The following is a 19692-nucleotide window of genomic DNA, read 5'->3' as shown; positions in this document are numbered from 1 at the left end:
GACTTTTCCTGTAAAGCCACTTAAATATTAATAGTTTCTTTTTTTGGGCTTGTTTCTGAAGTGTATTTTTTCTTATTTAGGCTTGCTTTCAAGATTCTCTTTAAAATAGCTGATGTAATAGGGCTTAAAGGACCACTTCACCACTTTTCAACCTATCTTCTAATAATCATGATAAAATGGCACAATTTCTTGGGAACGATGGCTTCCATTTTCGCATTGCAACTTTTCAGGACTAGAAAGCCTGCAGTTTCTATTAGCTTGGATTCCCCATCAATGTTGTCACTGGTGGACGGGTTTCTGAACTGCCCACAGCCCTCCTATGAGACACAGACAGAGTAGAAAAAAATGGTGGCATTTTATCATGATTATTAGTGAGGACCTATTATATGAAGATACGTTGAAAAGTGGTGAAGTGGTCGTTTAAGTGGTGAAACTGGTCGCTTATTTTGGGCTTGTTTTCATAGACCTGGTCGCTTGTTTCGTTAACAGAATCTGGCAACACCAGAGTCAAGCACCAAAACAAAGCACACATACCATTTTTGCGCTAGCTTTGATTTGGAGTAGATGGATTGGTATAGGAATTGAGAGTTGAAATTGAGAATATGGTATCTAGTTCAAATGTTTAGGCCTGCTTCTGCACCAGTAGTCAGCCCCATGACGAGCGTTGTGTGATCCATGGCTACACCAGTAGCAGACTAGTATTCACACCCCTCATTGTCGGCAGGAGACACTATACAACTATATCGTTATCGGCGCTGTGGAGAGCTGGCTTAACACGCGTGTCGCCAGCTGAATATCACAGCAGCAGTACACCTTCACCAAATAGGCTATGAGTCATGAATATGACAACTAAATATGCATAATAGATGGAGAGTCAGAGAGCAGGCAGCAGAGAGGAGCAGAGAGCTGGAATGTGGTATAAGTAAGAGATGGGGAGGAAAAGAGAGAAAGAAAATAGGGTATATTGTGCAAAATGAAAGCTGTTTGTCATACCATTATAACCTAAGATCAAACACTGAGCCTGCGTCTTCTTCCAGTTGCCAAGGTTACTTGTGATTAAAGTGATACTGGTCATGTGAAGAAAGTTTACATTATTTACACGCATAGGTTTAGCTGTTATATCATTACTGTCAGGCAGAAACCTGGTATCTCCATATTTCTATAAAGATCTCAGATTTATAATCTAAGGTCTTTCAGTTCAATCCCTGGCTGTGACAGTATATTTTCTTTAGTATCTGGGCGTTATTTCAAAATAAAAGTACCTGCTTGTTGCAAGTCTCTGGAAAGAAACATTAGCTAAAGCACAGAGATGGTTATACAAATGCATACCGACGGTTGGGCTCATAACGCTAATAGTGTTATAACATACTGCAGTATTGCTGTGTTAAATTAAACATAAGAAGTTGTGTTTCCCCACAACACTGTGAGAGTTCACACTGGAGGGCGGCGCTAAACATAATCGTGTAAGCCGTGTCGCCCTGTTGAACTGACTTTTTGTGAATGTCAGGGATCAAGCTGTCGGAGCACAAGGCAACACAAATATCAACACTCTTACATTTATTTCCAACAATTTACAAATAAGTAACAATATTTATTAATTTAAGTTATTGGGCCTGAAAAGACATAACATAACTGAAAATATATAATGCATAATACTGTCTGTGTATGGTATATTGTACACTCAGCAGGTAAATCCTTGCGTGCCGCTAAGCTGAGGAGCACTTAGGAGGAGCACTTAACTCAAATACAATCTACTATTCATACAGTACCTTAGTTCCATTTTGCACAGTAAAACCATTGCAAGGTGAGAAGGTGATTTTTGATAAATTGTTATAGATATGTACATTCAGAGGATGAATTGTCACAACATAGCATTCCAATCAAGATAATGTTTTCCAAGGGGGATTTACGTAGCATAGCCATTTATTGGCCCTGCATATTGGCCTATAAATTCCTTGAAAAATTTCTCAGTTTTTGCTTTGCTTATTCAACTGATTTTTGCTATTTTGGAAATAGCACATTTTTTAAGCTTTCACACATTTTGACATTTTTAAAACACCAGATTCGAATGATGTGGAAGGCTGCACCAAGCACCTGGGACAAAAGGGATTGCAAATCGATGATGCAAAGTATTTTGCTCAGGTCACCAGTCTGAGGAAATCCTCAGAATAGTGATGGAAATAGTTCAATGACCAGCAAGTGCACCAGTTCATCTTTGCTGTTCCCTTTCACTATGCTAATGTGGTGTTCTGCTTGCTGCAAAGCCAGTGGACCTACAGTATAGGAAAGGAACCATACAGTGACCATGGACTTCTATTAGTGCAATGTAATTTCAAGTAAACGTCTTACAAAGAATTTCAAGCGTATTGTATGCATTTATTTATCTTTAATCAAAATGTGTATCCCACGATTCCTGTAACCCATTTTTCACCCGGTGCCAATTGCCTAAGACCCTAAGCTGTAATCATGGGGCGCTTATTTGCTGGGAAAGATCAACTCTTCAGAAAAATATGGATGGGCAGATAAAGAAAGCTAATGATTGAAGAATAGTTTACCATTTATTTATTATAAGCTATTATAGTCTATCATTTCTGTTTTATTACACATTAGATCTATCGAGAGATGATAAGCCAAAGACTTAGAGAGATACATCATACTATTTTGTTACAGTGCAAAACCTTTTATTCATAATATAACAATTAGACTTTTGTTTTGCGTGCCCTCTCTCTCTCTTTCTGACGCCTACACAGTGTCATTGTTTGAAATGTAACCTGAACGCTACAGTGCATGAATAACAGCAGGGTAACCAGACAACCAATACAACAGGGACCAGAATGCACAGTGAGCTGTATACTGTACACCGTGTGAACTGAGAGATTAAAATTGTTATTTTTCTACTTACAGTATTATGGTGGGTGATTCCGTTCCACTCGCTACTCCAGCAACACACTGAGTAGCCTACCCCACATATTGCACCTCGAGCTTTGATTCAGAAATACAGAACAGAATTTGGGCCAACACCCAGCAGTCACATTGTAGATGTACATCGGGCCGGCGCCGGAATGCTCTCTCCGACCGTTTGACACAATGGAATCACTAGCTGGGAAATGAATGTGGGAAAGGAATCGGTGACACTTTCCACTTGCCTTTGAGAAAGAAGCTGTATTACAGCAGTTTAATTTCAACCAAAGTATTCACTTTGCCTTTCTGAGCCACAAGCATTCATCTTTTAGTATCATGTTAGTGGGTATATCATTGTGGGTATATCATCGCTCATGATGACACATGATATATGACTCATAAATACCACACGGCCACTGCCAGCACTAAAGTAAAACATCCAATTTGATCTCACAACACAAGTGCTTCATGATTTCAACTTGACATGTGTGTGCACATCACAGATTGTAGAATCTCTCTACAGAAAAATAAAATCTCTCTCTCTCTCTCTCTCTCTCTCTCTCTCACACTCTGTGTGTGTGTGTGTGTGTGTGTGTGTGTGTGTGTGTGTGTGTGCGTGCGTGCGTGCGTGCGTGCGTGCGTGCGTGCGTGCGTGCGTGCGTGCGTGCGTGCGTGCGTGCAGTATGAGTCATAGCGCTGCAGCTTGGCGACAACACATTCAAATGCTAAGAGTTGTGTTGAAAGAGTGCATCACAACTTCATGGATAAGATGACTGTGGTACCTACAGCAATGTATCTGCTTGACCCATGGCTGCTATGGCTTCTATTATTGACCCTCTACAACCCTCTACAAGTGAAGTTATTGAAGGATGACTGGAATAGAAATGTACATTAATACAGTGTTTTTCTGATCCCACAATAGAGCCCTTGACGCTGCCATGATCTCATCTTCACTCTCTGTTCCACCCCCCTTATCCTGTCTCCTCCTATACAAATCTAGTCTGTTGTTGTTGTTGTTGTCTTTGTGCTTCTTCTTCGTATTCTCTGCTTTACTTCATTTTCTTATTTCTTATTTGGAAGGCACAATGCACATGAATGAACATTCAATTGTGTTGGATTTGATATGACATCCAGGGATGTCCATGGCAGGCAATGTATTAAAGTCAGGGGCATTTTGTTCATGCAATTCCCCCCGGAAATAATAGTTTGTGAGCTGTTGTTAGTGTTATGATATTCTGCATGGATTACATCCACGCAGAATATGAATAGTACGCATCGATAGAGCAGTAACTTTATTCACAAACTGATGCTTTTATTATAATTAATTCAGCATCGTCACACCTCTGGTGTGTAAAGACCTGTACTTGCATTTACTGCCGTTCTATTTCCATTTCTGTGCAGTGTTCAATACTAATGAGCTCTCTATTCACCCACTGATATGACAACATGTCAATTACTCACTGAATAAATACACAAAGGCATAAGCTATATGACCTTTGACCTCCCAAGCAGTGATGATTGACGATTACAAGATAATGGACAATAGGGCCTTCTTTTTACACTACGCCAGTCTGGCAGTAGTGGCTCAGAGCCTCTACCTGATGACCAACGTATCTTATTATCTCCCCTAGCCAAGAGGGAATTCCCCCATGGTTAAGATGTTGGTCTTCCCAGCGGGAGACACAGGTTTGAATCCCGGGCGTTACTCCAGGGACACATTGTCTGTAACACACACACACACACACACACACACACACACACACACACACGCACGCACGCACACGCACACACACACAGAGAGAGAGGGAGAGAGAGACACAGATTCTGTGAATTATGAAGTTTGCAGCGAAAAATCCAGCTTGGGGCGCCAGATTGCTCAGGCATCATGCAGTTTTCTGAACTGTCCACAGCCCACCTCTGAGATGCAGATCGAGTGAATGTAAATGATGGCATCTGATTATGAGCAATGAGGACCAACTACATGACGATAAGGTTGAAAATGGATGCCCCTTTAAGTAACCATCACAGTAAAGACATTTTCTTTCTTTTTTCTCCGTTTATATTGCTGGGGGCCTGGGGCTATCTTCATACATACTATTGCACATCCTATAGATAACCCTGCAGGCAGGTGCAATTTCATGAAACATCTCTTTTGGGACGTGCCCACGTATACATATAACCCTGACGACACGCACGCACGCTGTCACCCACCCACTCTCCACTCGCATCAAAGCTGGTTCCCACGGAGATGCTCTCGCTATAGTCTACCATAATAGCGCATGAGTAGGTTACATAAAACCCCGGTTGGTGTACATTAATGGTTCCTTGAGGTGGTTCAAGGTGGTCTGCAGCAGAAGGTCACAGTTGACATCTCGTGACATCATGGAGACCTTTAGATCTCCATATATGGATCTGACCTCGTGACATCATGGAGACCCTTAGATCTCCATATATGGATCTGACCTCGTGACATCATGGAGACCCTTAGATCTCCATATATGGATCTGACCTCGTGACATCATGGAGACCCTTAGATCTACATAGGTTTTCAGTCCATCACACGCTTCCATATATGTTCACGCCATATATGGCCATCTCCATATATGAAGATCACAACACTGACTTCATCTAACCCTGGATAACCATACATGGAGAAGACTGGATCATCACCTACTGTAGATCTGCATATATGGAGCCGGCCAGCAACTCAACATCTGACCTCAAACCCTTAGATCTCCAAATATGACCTGTTCTGACATTCCATGTTGATCTCTCCCCACCCGTCCTTCCTGTTCTGACATTCCATATGTTGATCTGACCTCATCAAACCCTGTACACTCAAGACATGCTCCATATATGTCCAGTACAGAATGAATTCCATATGTTGATCTAACCCCCCATGCCAAAGCGCCAGCGCTCGCCCAGCAGTCTGCCATCTGCCGTCACCCAGGCGGATGTGTACATGCGACCTCGCCCTTTAGGGTTATTATTATTATTATTGTTATTGTTATTGTTATTGTTATTGTTATTATTATTATTATTATTATTATTATTATTATTATTATTATTATTATTATTATTATTATTATTACCCTTATTATATTATTTGGTTTACACATCCCAGGAGCAGTCAGCAGCCGTTGGTTGTGTACGTAGGCTATCACCTGGGGAGCAGGTACACTTCGACACATTGTTGAGACCTGGAGTGGAACCTGTTCAACCTGGGACCTTCTGCTTCTCAGGCGGGCTATCTAGTGAGCTTGTGGATCTTCCAAAAATCTTGTGATTTGAAAATAATTGAAAATGAAAATGTGTCTCGTGGGACAGATCCAACTGGCGGAGGTGGAGCAAGCATCTCTGATGTCAGAGCAGCTGTCGGACAAGTCGTCATCCCTGGCGCTGCCTGATGACCTCAGCCTGGATGAACACAGCACATACCAGATACTGGTCCGAGACAGCCAGGTACAACCAAACTGACACCGACAGTAACACACAAACGCACGCACGCACGCACGCACGCGCACACACACACACACACACACACACAGACCACATCTGCCCTCTCATCTGTCTCTCTCCATCTTGTTAATTCATAAACTAGCTATTAATCACTGTGCACATGCTTGATAGCTTGATTAGAACACCTGGGTCTCTGCCACGTCCTGCACTGTGGGCATGCCGTGTGCGTGTGTGTGTGTGTGTGTGTGTGTGTGTGTGTGTGTGTGTGTGTGTGTGTGTGTGTGTGTGTGTGTGTGTGTGTGTGTGTGTGTGTGTGTGTGTGTGTGTGTGTGTGTGTGTGTGTGTGTGTGTGTGTGTGTGCGTGCGTGCGTGCGTGCGTGCGTGCGTGTGTGTGTGTGTGTGCGCGTGTGTGTGTGCGTGTGCGCGCGGCTGTGTGTGCATGGGAGTGTGTGCATGCCCATGCCCATGCATGAGTGAATGAGTATATGAATGAGTTGTGCCGAAAATTGTGCCCAAATGTGGCCTTTGTCAGGAAACCTGGATCGGACCTGGTGGACCACGTCGTCACTCATGTCACCATGACTCACTCATAAACATATCAGGAGTTCCCAATGCAGCTATGCCCAAATATGGAGCGTGTTGCCTAACATCAATGTGTCGTCTTGACTCTTGGCATCAGACGCAAACAAATCAGTGAAATCCATTCATGGGCATAAAAGGGACAAGGACTGACATATACAGAGATCTCCCTATATGGGCGTATTGGTCAAATTGGCGGTGCTACGATGTAGCTGTGGGGGCTGCGTGTAGTGGCTCGAACCTCTAGTATACTGTAGCAAAACTGGGTACACCATTGTGACCTTATGACAGCTGTGTCATATAGTGTTGGGATTGGGGTTGGAGTTGTGGTTTATGGAAATACAGAATGAATGCAAGTCCCCAATGTAATGTCCCCTAAAGTTTCCCAAACCAATATCTGTGTGCATGTGTGGGTGTTTATAGGCCTACTCATTTTCCATTCTCTCATCTTGATTTCCATTTGCAGTGTTGCAGTGTTCCACCTGCCCTGATTCATATGGGCTTTTATTAAACTCAATTCTATTGATGCACTTCATCACCCTGATATCAGCCTACACTTTGAAGGATGCTATTATTTTCTTTTTGTAAACCAAATTCAGTATTAACCCATTGATGCCTGGTGCAACCTATACGTTGTTCTACCCTTGATGCCGGCGCTCTCTCTGTGTCTCATCAGCTATTGTTATAATTTAGCTATTGAAAAATAGCAGATCTACAAGTTCATATAGCGCGCCACCGAGTGGCGCGCTATATGAACTTGTAGGTCTGCTATTTTTGAAAAAACATAACTATTAAAAAAAATAATGAATCAAAATTTGAAGGTTTTCAGAAACCTTAGGTCAGGCCCTAGAAGGCGTTCCCAGATTCAGCCTCAGGTATCAATGGGTTAATCAGAATGGTGCAAGGGGAAAAAGCAAAGGGATCTGAAAAGAGTGCCTCCTGAATGGGATACATGAAAGGCCTCTCGTTGGATTAATTACATTCTGCTGTGAATAGCATCGCACCTGGATATCATGTTAAGAATGTTATACTCATCGTTGATTATCTCTGTATAATATTGTTTGCCCTCTTTCTGTTTACACCTCTCTGTCTCTCCTGCCTCCGTTCTCTCGCTGTCTCCCAGAGGGACAGTAGCGACTCCCATAGTTCAGGGGAGTTACAACGCAGAACGTCCCAGAGGGGTTACAGAGAGTTCCACCCCTCCACCTCAGGCAGCGAGGAGGGGATCCAGGGCCTGATGGAGGTTGGTGTCCGGCCCCAACTCCATCTGGTGCAGCAAAGCCCCGTCCACCACAGAGGTAAGGTGTAATTCACTGCAAAAGTCTGCAGGGTAAATATTTGATCATTAAAACTATTCAGTAACCTGAAGAAGGTTACGCGCTGGCCACTATGCGTGGGTTTATTTTTCTTTAAAAAACTATATAGTGCCACAAAGTAACGATATTTGGTAGAAATAGCATCTTGTTTTAGAGATGTCAGCAATAAGCATCACTTGTCCATTCCACCTTCGTACAATATTTCCATATATTCAATCATATTAAGATAATCCCTCTCTGGATAACATTTCCATTAGTATTCCTTATTATGCTTATCACTGTGAATCCCCTTCCTTACTCCGGTATTTAACTGTCACTATTTCATTATGCCACGACTTTGACGTGACATTGATGGTATCGTTTAAATAGGAGGCACCTTTTTGAATGGCTCAGCTGCCACCATGGCAGATACAGTACAATACGCTCTAGAGGACACAGACCGTATTCACGCCACAGATTGACGTCCAGTGCAATTAGAGCAGTGATAGACGGGGCGGACATGGATGATGATCATTCACAGCTCCACCTTGAAGCATTAGCGTCACCGTCAGAACAGATTTTGAGGCAATGTCAGTTCAGGAGGGCAGTTCAAGAACATGTCACGCTGCAGAGTGTTGCAAAGAGACTTGCAGCGGAAGACAAGCTTTAGTAACACGCCTAGGGTCAGAGCAGATTCAGAGACGCATTATTACCCCCATTCTTAGAGTAAACAGACATTTGTTCATGGGACCAAAGGAGTTCATTTGGAAAACTACCAGTATTCATTTTGACAACACGCATTATCATATTGCAGATACTTGTATTTAGCTGGTAAATGTTTTTAAAACCTCAGATACTGATAGATATATTTTCATTCATATTAATGTAGTTCAGTCAGACACTCTTGTCAAGATGAAAATGTATTGCATTGTATTGCATCGTATTTGTGTTGCTCAGCCCCTGTGATGCTTCAGAACAATCTGCGCAAGCATGACACTGATTCTGACATCACAAACCCCCCTGGAGCAGAGTCTAAAGACGAACAGTTACAATCTAAATAAGAATATGATACAATACTGTATGCTATTGCTTACTTAACTTACTTACTTGTTATGCCTGACACCCTTACTAGGGTATAGGCCATCGACAAGGGACCTCCGGAGTTCTCAGTCACTGGCGTTCAGGTGTCTGCCTGCTTTTGGGCCGGCCTCGTTTCTCTTCCCTTCCTTGGTTGTGTATGACCATGGGATCAGCTTAACTTCTGTACCTGCAGTGCACTACCTACCGCAATGCTCCATTTTTACTTCCATGCCAGCAAAGATATTGCGTCTCTTTCTTGTCAAATATACTCTCTACACCATTAGGGTGAAATTCTTCAGTAGCTGAGCTAAAGACTTTGAAATTCCCTTAATATGGACAGCGACTCTGTTTCAGATGGTGTTGGGGTAGGTGTTGAGGGGTCCTCCTCGCCTCTCTTCCATCTTCCGGCAGACTTCTTCCACCCAGCCTCGGCGGTTCACCCAGGAAGCCCTGGAAAGGGAAGTGGTCCTTCAGGCAGAGGTCCGTCTAGGCTGGCTGCTCTGGCCTCTTGGGCTTCTCTCCGCTCACCTGCAGCCCACAGTAGGGCACTCGGCTCACAGGTATGAGGCTCGGCTGATTGGAGAGTTGAATGAAGTTGGGTAGGTTTGGGAGACAGGGTAGAAGATGTCTGGGTGCGTGTGGATGGATAGACGGATAAAGTGCTGAGCAAAAGTATTGTAGGCCACAGAAGGAAATCTAACATTTTTTTACTGTAAATGTCCATGCTGCATTCAGAAATGGTTCCTAATGGAATAATAACAGTATGAGCTGAGGTGAGGGGTATACTTAAGTTCGAAATTACTAGAGCTAGAACAAAGTTATAAGGAGATGTACGAGAAATATGGATCAGTTGTGCTAACGACCTAAACATGTGCAGTTCAATCTATAAATTCAAGAAAATGTTTTTTTTAAGACCAAAATAAAACTATTCATTCACCTCTAAACCAAGTCAGTCTTTCTGACATATATTTTTTAAGAGGAAAAGATATATATGTTCTGAACTTGAGTGAATCAATTTCTTTCAGCCCACCCGTACTCCGCTACACTCTCTTGCAACAAGAATTGTGTGGTGTGTATATACTTTTTGGTGCAAGGTGCAGAGTCGCAATGTTGCATTTTGGATGAGGCGAATCAAGCGAAAGGAAAGGTTGTGTTTGTGTTTATCGTTTATCGTCTAGTGCCCCCAGGTGCTCTGAGCTGTTTTGCCTGATGTGGTGTCTCAATCATCCGTCACCTTCTTCTCCTGCATGCCTTCCAATGTTACCTCTCTTACTTACTTTCCCGACTCTGCCTTCACTATCTTTCTCACTATCTTTCCCCTTGCCCTAGCACCCCTCCCACAGTGACTCCTCCCTGGCCACAGGCAGCTCAGAGGGCAGCCTGCAGACCACGCTGGAGGAGGGCCTAAGCTTCAGTGTCTCGCCATCTCGGGAGCTGGACCTCCCTTTGTCTCTCCTCCAGCCCATACACCCCCAGGGATCAGCCAGCGGACCTCAGGAACATCCCTCACTAAAGGTTCGCATCAACCTCAACGCCACCAGGGGGCACCACAGGAGCCAGAGCAGCTGTGGGGGCAGCACCAGCCCCGGCTGCCACAGACAGGACTCCATGGACCCGTCGGACGAGGACGTGGGCATGGGGGTGGTGGAGGAGGGCTGCAGCCAGGCCTACAACAACGAACATTTGTCGGACGTGCTGAGCAGCTTGTCGCTGACGTCGCTGCTCTCCCCGGGCTCTCTGGAGCCCACTCTGGTGAAGAAGTGCAACAGCACAGGCTCACTGGACCAAGCCAATCTCTCGGAGCGTGGTACAGACGCTCGCGGCTACCTGTCCATTCCCTGGGCAGAAGGCAGGCCAAGACAAGAGGAGGTTGAGGAGGACAGTGACATTACGACCGGTCGGGTCAAAGACACAGGCTCCAGGAAGATCAGATGAAACTCTTGTCCCCTCTCTGGGGCAGAACTAATTCACACCCTTAGCATTTCTGGACCTTTTTTGGAAGAGATTTACTTTCAATGCCTGTCCTGTGAACTTACCAAACCCTCCTGTCCGTGAGTCGTCTGGTGTCCTCACTGGCCCCGGTGGATTTGGCTATTTAAGAATCAATCACATCACGAGGATTGCACCGGCGTCTGAGTTTTGACATGCTCTTCACCCACCTTTCCCCCGCGGGGGAGCTTGTGCTCTTTGAAACAATCTTTACAATGACGTCAGGAGACTTAACCTTTCATCAGGACCAGGATGTGGGACCTGCCAGTCCTGGACTTTTAACAGTTGAGCCATGCTGCTAGACAGAGTATATAGACAGAGATGGATATGAATGAATGATGAATGGACACGGTTTCTTGGAGTGGAGAAGAACAGGGCTAGCGTGATCCAGCACTCTGCAAAAACAAACACAATATGGACACATTGTAAACTCTGGGGCTTCTTTTGTGGAAGATGATGTACAGTGGTTGTTGTTTTTGTTGTTGTTTTTTTACCCATCAACGGTAGCATCAACCAACCTTATGTTCACTCTTTAGGAGATTCACTCAGTAAGTAGGTTTTGGCTTTCTAACTATGAATCCAACTTGGACTGTATGAAAGTAAACATGTCAGAGAGAGAGAGAGAGAGAGAGGGAAGAAACAATAGTAGATATTCTGTAAATAGTTGAAGGGCACCTTTTAAGTAGGAGCATCGATATATGACAGCTGCTGCAAAGGCTTGTGGGAAGTCTGGGGGCATTGATGCCATTTTTTCAGAAGTGGATACTGTGTTATGTTGACAGACCCATGAAAGGGCTAAAACTGAGCAGCTTCGCCTTTGAGCGTAGACATGGGCCGCATAATATTTTTTTAATGAAATACTCTGGTGTATGGTATCTTACTGAACCAGATGAGTGATGGTGACGAGGAACACAGGAAAAGTATTCAGGTATTCAGGTTCATGATTGAGAACTAACCTGACTACTGATGATCCCAATAATAAATCTCTGATATAGAGCACCGAAGTCTGACATCACTTTCAGTAGAGGGCGCCACAGGTTCATGTATTTTTTTAGTTGCATTGAGATCCCCATAGGGCGATTTTAGGTCGCTTCATATAAGCGACCACCCCGGCCTTTCTGTCAGGGGACTGGCTCTGCGTCGTTAATGATGTCCATTCATATTTGATACAGCCAGTTTCTGGAGAAAATGGAATTAATGTGGCCGCAAAAGCCTTGAAACTACATATGAAGGCAATGTCGCTGCTAATATACGTCACGCCCAGCTGTCAACACATTGCGTTCCTGAGATTCCTCATTGACGTAAGCTCAGCTGGTGGTGACTCGACTCGTACTAACCACGAAACATTAAATATCAATAAAATTAAAATAAACGTAATTAACGTTCAGTTTCTGTTGTGCGACGGGCAGATGCAGCCACCCGCCTACCCGGAAATGTAGTCTCTGGGTTGTTTGACTCGTTTATAACGCTTTTTTTGTTACTCTTTGGGTATATTTGTACATTTCCACCTTCAGTCGATGCTTCATATCCATATGAGTGAAAAGGCCGGGGTGATCGGTTTATTTTTCAAACACAGTTCTTATATGAGGCGATCTAAAATCCCCCTATAGAGATTACAATGCAAATAAAAAGTAGACGAACCTGTGGATTGACGCCCTCTACTGACAGTGACGTCAGGACTTCGGTGCTCTATTCCCTGTAGAGTATAAAACAAATGTGACTAATTAACTGCGGCCACGTTGTTTTTAGTGTAGCTGCATATAGTGTACTGTAGAACATACTTTGGCATTTGTTCACTCTAAGAGAAAATTAATTATGATAAGAAATAAGGGCCAAAGTACTGTAGCTTGGGACTTTGAGTATCCAGTTAAGATTGACCTCAGGTGGACAAGATTACATGCACAAACTCACCAACTGAAACTTGAAAGGTACACGCACGCACGCACGCACGCACGCACGCACGCACGCACGCACGCATGCACACACACACACACACACACACACACACACACACACAGTAAAGCACACATACTGTATATGTGACTATAAGAACGCATCACATGATATACTGTACTGTACATAAATACTAGGGCTGTCAAACGATAAAGTAATTTACAAATGAATCGCATGAATTGCTATGATTGATCACGATTAATCACATTTTAAAGGTCCTACAACATGCAATTCAACTTTTCCCATTTTTTGTGTTTTTGTTTTGGGGCTCCCCACAAATACACAATTTTGAACAATCAGGCTTTCTCGTCATATTTGGTCTTACAACAGGGCCAACTGATTTGGTGCTACTCGTGATGTCATAGGTATCTCCCTACTTCAAACCCTTAGATGAGGTCAGATCAACATATGGAATGAATTATGTATTGGCCATATATGGAGCGTGCCACAAGGCGCGACGGAGGCGAGATGCAGATTTTCATAGTAAACTGTATAATCCCTGCCCCTCTTCCTTTACAAATTTGTATTTCGTCTTTTGAGACTGTAGTAGGGGAGGGATGTGGGCCTTATTATAATGAGTCAAAGATGTGGGAGGGGAGTAACTGGGATGAGAGAAAATAATTTGCATACACAGTGCCCCCACCACATCAGGACATTGTAGTACTGCAGCTAAAACTGCTTTAGAAGCCAGACAGAAATGGCATGGACTGATTATATCAGAGTTGTGATTTAGGCTCAGAAGATTTAAGAAGATTTAAGAAGATATATTAATGACGGTAATGCACACCCTCACGTATAATATTGCTATTATACAACAGTTACAGTACCCTTAACTGTAACTAAGATATTTGATTAAAAAAAACTATTTTTTTATTGACAGATGTAGCCGACAATGTACCGTGCAAACAAGCTTAGCTAGTAGCCACTCAACCAAATCACCTGCGGGGACTGCACAGCACAGCTGTTTTTTTAATGTTTTGATTAGGTGTGCCATCATGCTCGTTTGAAGCACGGGTAGAGAACTATTTCAACCAATCAGATTGCTTCCCGCTATTGCGACCTCAAGGTCGCGTGCACGCATCTACCTGGGTGACGGCAGACTGCTGGGCGAGCGCTTGCGCTTCGGAATGGGGGGTCAGATCAACGTATGGAATGAATTCTGTACTGGCCATATATGGAGCGTGTCTTGAGTGTACAGGGTTTGATGAGGTCAGATCAACATATGGAATGTCAGAACAGGTCAGCTCCATATATGGAGATCTAAGGGTGGCAGCAGGGGCAGTGTGTTGAGTGTACAGGGTTTGATGAGGGCCCAGGTAGGGCCGGGCCTTAATTTTCGGGCCTGTTGAGAACTCTAGTTTTCGCCGGCTGCCGGACGCGGCTGCACTAATAACTTTGGGGCGGGCCCGTCTAGACTTTGAATGGACAGGTATCAGTCAAAAGGGAGACATCGAAGAGGAAGGACGGATGGGGAAGGATCATCATATGGAATGTCAGAACAGTTCAGCTCCATTATATGGAGATCTAAGAGTTTGAGGTTTGAGGTCAGATGTAGCCTAGAGTTGCTGGCCAATATTGATGACATCAGGGAACTCCATATATGGGCATTCCCATATATGGGCTTAACCCCCTTATGGCCCTTGACGTAATTGATGTAAGGAATCAAAAAAGCCATCATAACCGTTGACGTAAATCACGTAATCGTTTTATTCCCTATAATCGGGGCAGAGGCGCAGCCAGAAATGCGATTCTAGATGGGCCTCGCTATGGCTAGGTGGGCCGGCACGCGCGTGGTGGCCACGCACGAGAAAAAATCGGTTATTTATTTATTTATTTGGCGTATTTCGGTTATATTGCCCCCAGAGTGACAGCCAAGCAGTTCTTATTTTTACCGGCTTTAGTTAACATTAACAAGACAGACAGACCCGCTGGACCGCATCAAAATTTGAAGTTCAAATACTGTCTCACACTCACAAACACACGCACACACACATGCATGCACGACTGTCGGAGGAGTGGCGAAAATGCAGACTCAAGTGTCACATTAAGTAAGAAATCTCTCTCTCTCTTTTTCTCTCTCTCTCTCTCCCCCTTCCCTCTCTCTCTCTCTCTCTCTCTCTCTCTCTCTCATCACGTCGTTGTGGCGTTTACTGTTTAGTGTTTACCGTCCCCATCACACACACACACACACACACACGTCACACACACACACACACACAGTCACACACACACACACACACACACACACACACACTCTAACGTATCTCTTCAAGCTGCAGAAATAAATAGCCTTTGTTTGAAACTAAAGCATCAACGTGGAAAAATTTATATAAAAAATAAAATATTATTTTTTCTCTCACACGCACACGCTTGATTAGAGCTTAATTTGATCTTAATTTGATTAGAGCTTTTGATTTATTTATTAAATTAAACGATGATAGCTTAGCATCCCGGACATCTGACTGTGTAACACAGTGAAGAAAACTAGCGGATGTTGTGATCCGTTGTACCGGAAATGACATCACCAGATTCGCTCTATTCGGTCAAAATCAGCATAATGGTGAAGTTACCGCCACCATCAGGACTGGGTATAATACTATAGGATTACCGTGTTAAAATGAGATATAGTGTGTATGTCACGGATTTTTCTATTGGCATTAAAATGATGAATTAAAAATATGAATAGTGCAGGTAGAAGGCACAATCCACTGTTAGGGTGTTATTAGGGTGGCCATAAGAGGGTTAATATTGATGACATCAAGGGATCTCCATCCCTGATGATGTCACGTGATGTCACGAGGCATGACCATATATGGAGGCGTGGGGTGACGGACTGACAGGAAATGCACGTTTTCATAGTAAACTGCGACCTGTGGTCGCAATAATTGTCAACTGGTTTGCTTCATAATGGTCCCACACTGGACACAGTGTGAGTTTTTGAGTGGTGCAACCACTCCTATAGACAGCTATGTGTGTGTGTCCCTGTATCCGAGCACGAAAATGTGTCCGAGCACGAAAATAGCGTTATAACCTTTGTTCACCACCAAGTGTCACTGTTGCACAGCCTAACACACAGACACAAACACAGGCCAGGAAGGAGGGCTTTTACAGTACAGTACAGTACAGTACAGTACAGTACAGTACAGTACAGTACAGTACAGTACAGTACCACTCACTTCAGACGGGTCTGATTTTTTAACTGAAAGAATGTATACCTGTTTCCCAAGGAGCTTACTGGGGAAAAATCACATAAAGTGAATGTGGGCTTCACTTCCTCCACACAGCTATATCAAAACACAACAAGTACCAAGCAAACCTCATGCAGAGATTCAGTTGTCACAGGCAGCCAGTGCATGTTGCCATGTCAGCTTATTATAAGCCACAATTGGCTTTGTCTGTAAAGTTGCTTGCAAATATTGGTAGTTGCTGGTTGCGTTTTTGGGGGGCTTGTGTAGTGTAGTTGCTTATTTTGGGCGTGTTTCTAGTAGCAGTAGTTATTTGGGAAACCATGTGGTTCCCACATGCTTATCACGTCAAGGACCCCCATCTGAAAATATTTTGTGCCAGGAACCCCCATACAAGATTTGTTTAAAAAATATTCACAATAACAGATCTACAACCTCACGACGTGTCGCTGTGAGCTTGTAGATCTGCTATTTTCAAATTGCCAATGTAAAGTGGTAAAACACAGTCTAGTTGCTTCATTTGGGCTTGTTTTCATAAACCTGGCCCCTTGTTGCTCTTGTAAAATCTGGCAGCACTATAGTCACAAGCAACCAGTCAGAATGAAACACCTGGGAAAGACTGAGTCCCATTCGCTACAGCTAAATAGGAAGAGGAAGTGATGCCCTCTGCAACTTTCACGCAAAGGCTCATGGGATGATGGGACACTGGAAACATGTGGAAAAATTGAGTTACCTGGTTTCTGCTGGACAGCGACAATATGGTAGGCCCTACATCATATTTTCTGACCAAAAGTGAGGCTAAATTGCGCCAGGGACAGACTGAAAGAGCACAATATGAATTGATGTAGGCCTTACACTAAACACTTATCATCTTAAGCAACTGACACTCCCAAAACGCTGCTCCATGTGGGAAATGGTGTGTCTTTGTGTGTGTGCGTGCACAGACGCTGTCGGAGCAAGGTTTCCCTATAAGACAAAAACACAGTCTTCGTGTAATGTGCAGCTGGTGTCACACTACAAAAACACTTCCACTTAAAACATTTCAAATGAATTGCATGTTAATAGTTTATTTTTGACAGCCCTGATAAATGCATACATGCGCACTACAAAATAGATGTCTCTGTTGAAATACCACAATGTGTTCTTGATCTCTCCATTTGCTTGGAAACAGAGAGATGAGAAAGACTAAACCTCAGGCTATATCTTTGAACTACTTCCCCTCCTATATTTCCCTTTGACCTCTATTGCAGGGGTTCTCAACGTTTTTGGCCCCCGGAAATGCTTTGGCAATGTCTCGGGACCCCCGCCCTGCCCCCTCCCGACCCCCAATATAAATTGACTGCTACAATAACCTTAATAATAAAGACAATACACCATAAATAAATACTGAAACCAGATAGGTGGTGTATGCATGTACTATGAATACTATTATGTAAAGTCTTCAAAACATTTAAAATAATTTGGTGACCCCCCGGTTGAGAACCCCTGCTCTATTGTATGGCTTCCAGAGGAATGTTGGCATATTACAAAGACTGTTCCCCTATATGAGATATATGCAATATGCTAAAGTAGACATACGGTTAGATGTATGAGAATGATTTAGATAGGCAATACGGAAAAAAATAGTTTATATTCACAAGCCTGTATATTAGATGTCAGGTTCAAAGGTCATTTGGAAGGTTACTGATGTGAACACATGTATTCAAGGGTGGTGATGTGTTTATTATGTTTTATCTCTTTTTTTCTCTTCCTCCCCAAATACCCCTCTTTTCTCTGAAATGCATGTGTTCTTTATTTAGTTTTGGTCCGTTTGTTTCTCAAATGTCATTCTATAGTGCCATATAAAAGTGAGTTAGCTTTTCAACGACCTTGAAGTCCTACTTGTGTCTTTTATTAAAGGAGGAAACAAAAAGTTTGCATGTCTCAAATGTAATATCTTGACAACATATGAGTGCATTCCTGCTTCAGTTCAAATGTAAGTTGCTAAAGGTGGACCACACGAAAAGGACGAGTGAAATCATGACCATTAGAACTTTGCCCTCAGGACGATTTCTCGCTGCTATCACTGAATCTCTAACCTTGCAGAGAGAAAAGTTGACTCGGTCGACTCACTTCACTCACACATCACTTACACTAGTCTGTAAGTGATGTTTTTTTGTTAACAATTAATATCTACCTATAATTTTAGAGATGTCTGTCTGTATGTCTGTATGTCTGAAGCTATGTCTCTGCTCCTCACTGGCTGCACCAATGGCTCTGAATTTGCACACATGCATTGTCCATTACATTGTGGAGGTCTTAACGAGGCCCTTTTTTCAATTTAACAAATGTAACAGCTATTTATTAGCGTTTTTGCTAACTCTGTTTAACTCTAGCACCGAAGTTTTCGCCAATGATGGCACACATCCGGTACGTTGAGTTACAGCACAGTTCGTTGCCTAATGAATTCAGTCACGTCACCTCCATAACGCAGGTCACAGAATTGCACAACTTCACACAGCTGCTGTAACACGCAGAGTTGCGCCCCAAATAAGTATTAGCCGCTCAACGAACAGCGAGGGGTCGGGGGAAACGTGCATGTGCGTGTGTGTGTGTGTGTGTGTGTGTGTGTGTGTGTGTGTGTGTGTGTGACCGCTGATCTCTTGAGAACAAGGCGAGTCTCACTCTGTCTCTCTCTATCTCAACGATCTGTGTGTGTGTGTGTGTGTGTGTGTGTGTGTGTGTGTGTGTGTGTGTGTGTGTGTGCGCGCGCGTGCACATACAAACACACACTGTACAGTACACTTACTGTAAATGTCTCTGGCAGGCTGCGTTAGGATGACAGCTTGCTCTCTCAGGTTGACTTAAATCAGGTTACTTTGATGGGTAGGCCACTTTGGAGACTGAGAGTAGTTCATTTATTTACCCCCATGATAGGAATTGTACTTATTGGTTCGAAAGGCATACTGATTTACAGTGAATGCATGCCAAGCAGATATCTCAGATATCTCAATATTATATATTATATCTTAATATTCAAAACGCTCCATACTAAAGCCTCTGAGGCTTCACCGTGCCTCAGTCAAATATAAATCATTCAATTGCCTTATTGCCTTCAATAGAAAGTAATGGAGTCATTGTCGTGCACAACTTAATTCTCCCAAATCTCCTATCAGAACATAATTAGGAATATATTCCCCTGTCAAATTCATAAGTGGTTACTCTGACAGAATATCTAAATTAAAATGAATAATCACCAATAGCGTCTGGAA

The 19692-nt window shown here is 43.3% G+C and overlaps 1 protein-coding gene across 1 annotated transcript in view; it reads left to right on the top strand.

Moving 5' to 3' along the window:
* Positions 1-11249, top strand: part of LOC306921294 (voltage-dependent T-type calcium channel subunit alpha-1I-like) — a gene marked incomplete at both ends in the record, with an annotated part of 148815 nt that extends 137566 nt beyond the window's left edge. Inside the window, 4 exons of the mRNA XM_079498403.1 lie at positions 6229-6363; positions 8063-8237; positions 9669-9874; positions 10644-11249. Coding sequence (XP_079354529.1) covers positions 6229-6363; positions 8063-8237; positions 9669-9874; positions 10644-11249 — 1122 coding nt within the window. The remainder of the gene's footprint in view (positions 1-6228; positions 6364-8062; positions 8238-9668; positions 9875-10643) is intronic.
* Positions 11250-19692: the final 8443 nt, after the last annotated feature.

This window comes from Electrona antarctica (genome assembly GCF_951216825.1).
Source record: "Electrona antarctica genome assembly, chromosome: 4".
NCBI lineage: Eukaryota > Metazoa > Chordata > Actinopteri > Myctophiformes > Myctophidae > Electrona > Electrona antarctica.
Note: the sequence above shows the minus strand (reverse complement) of the source record. Positions and strands in the feature narration are given on the sequence as shown.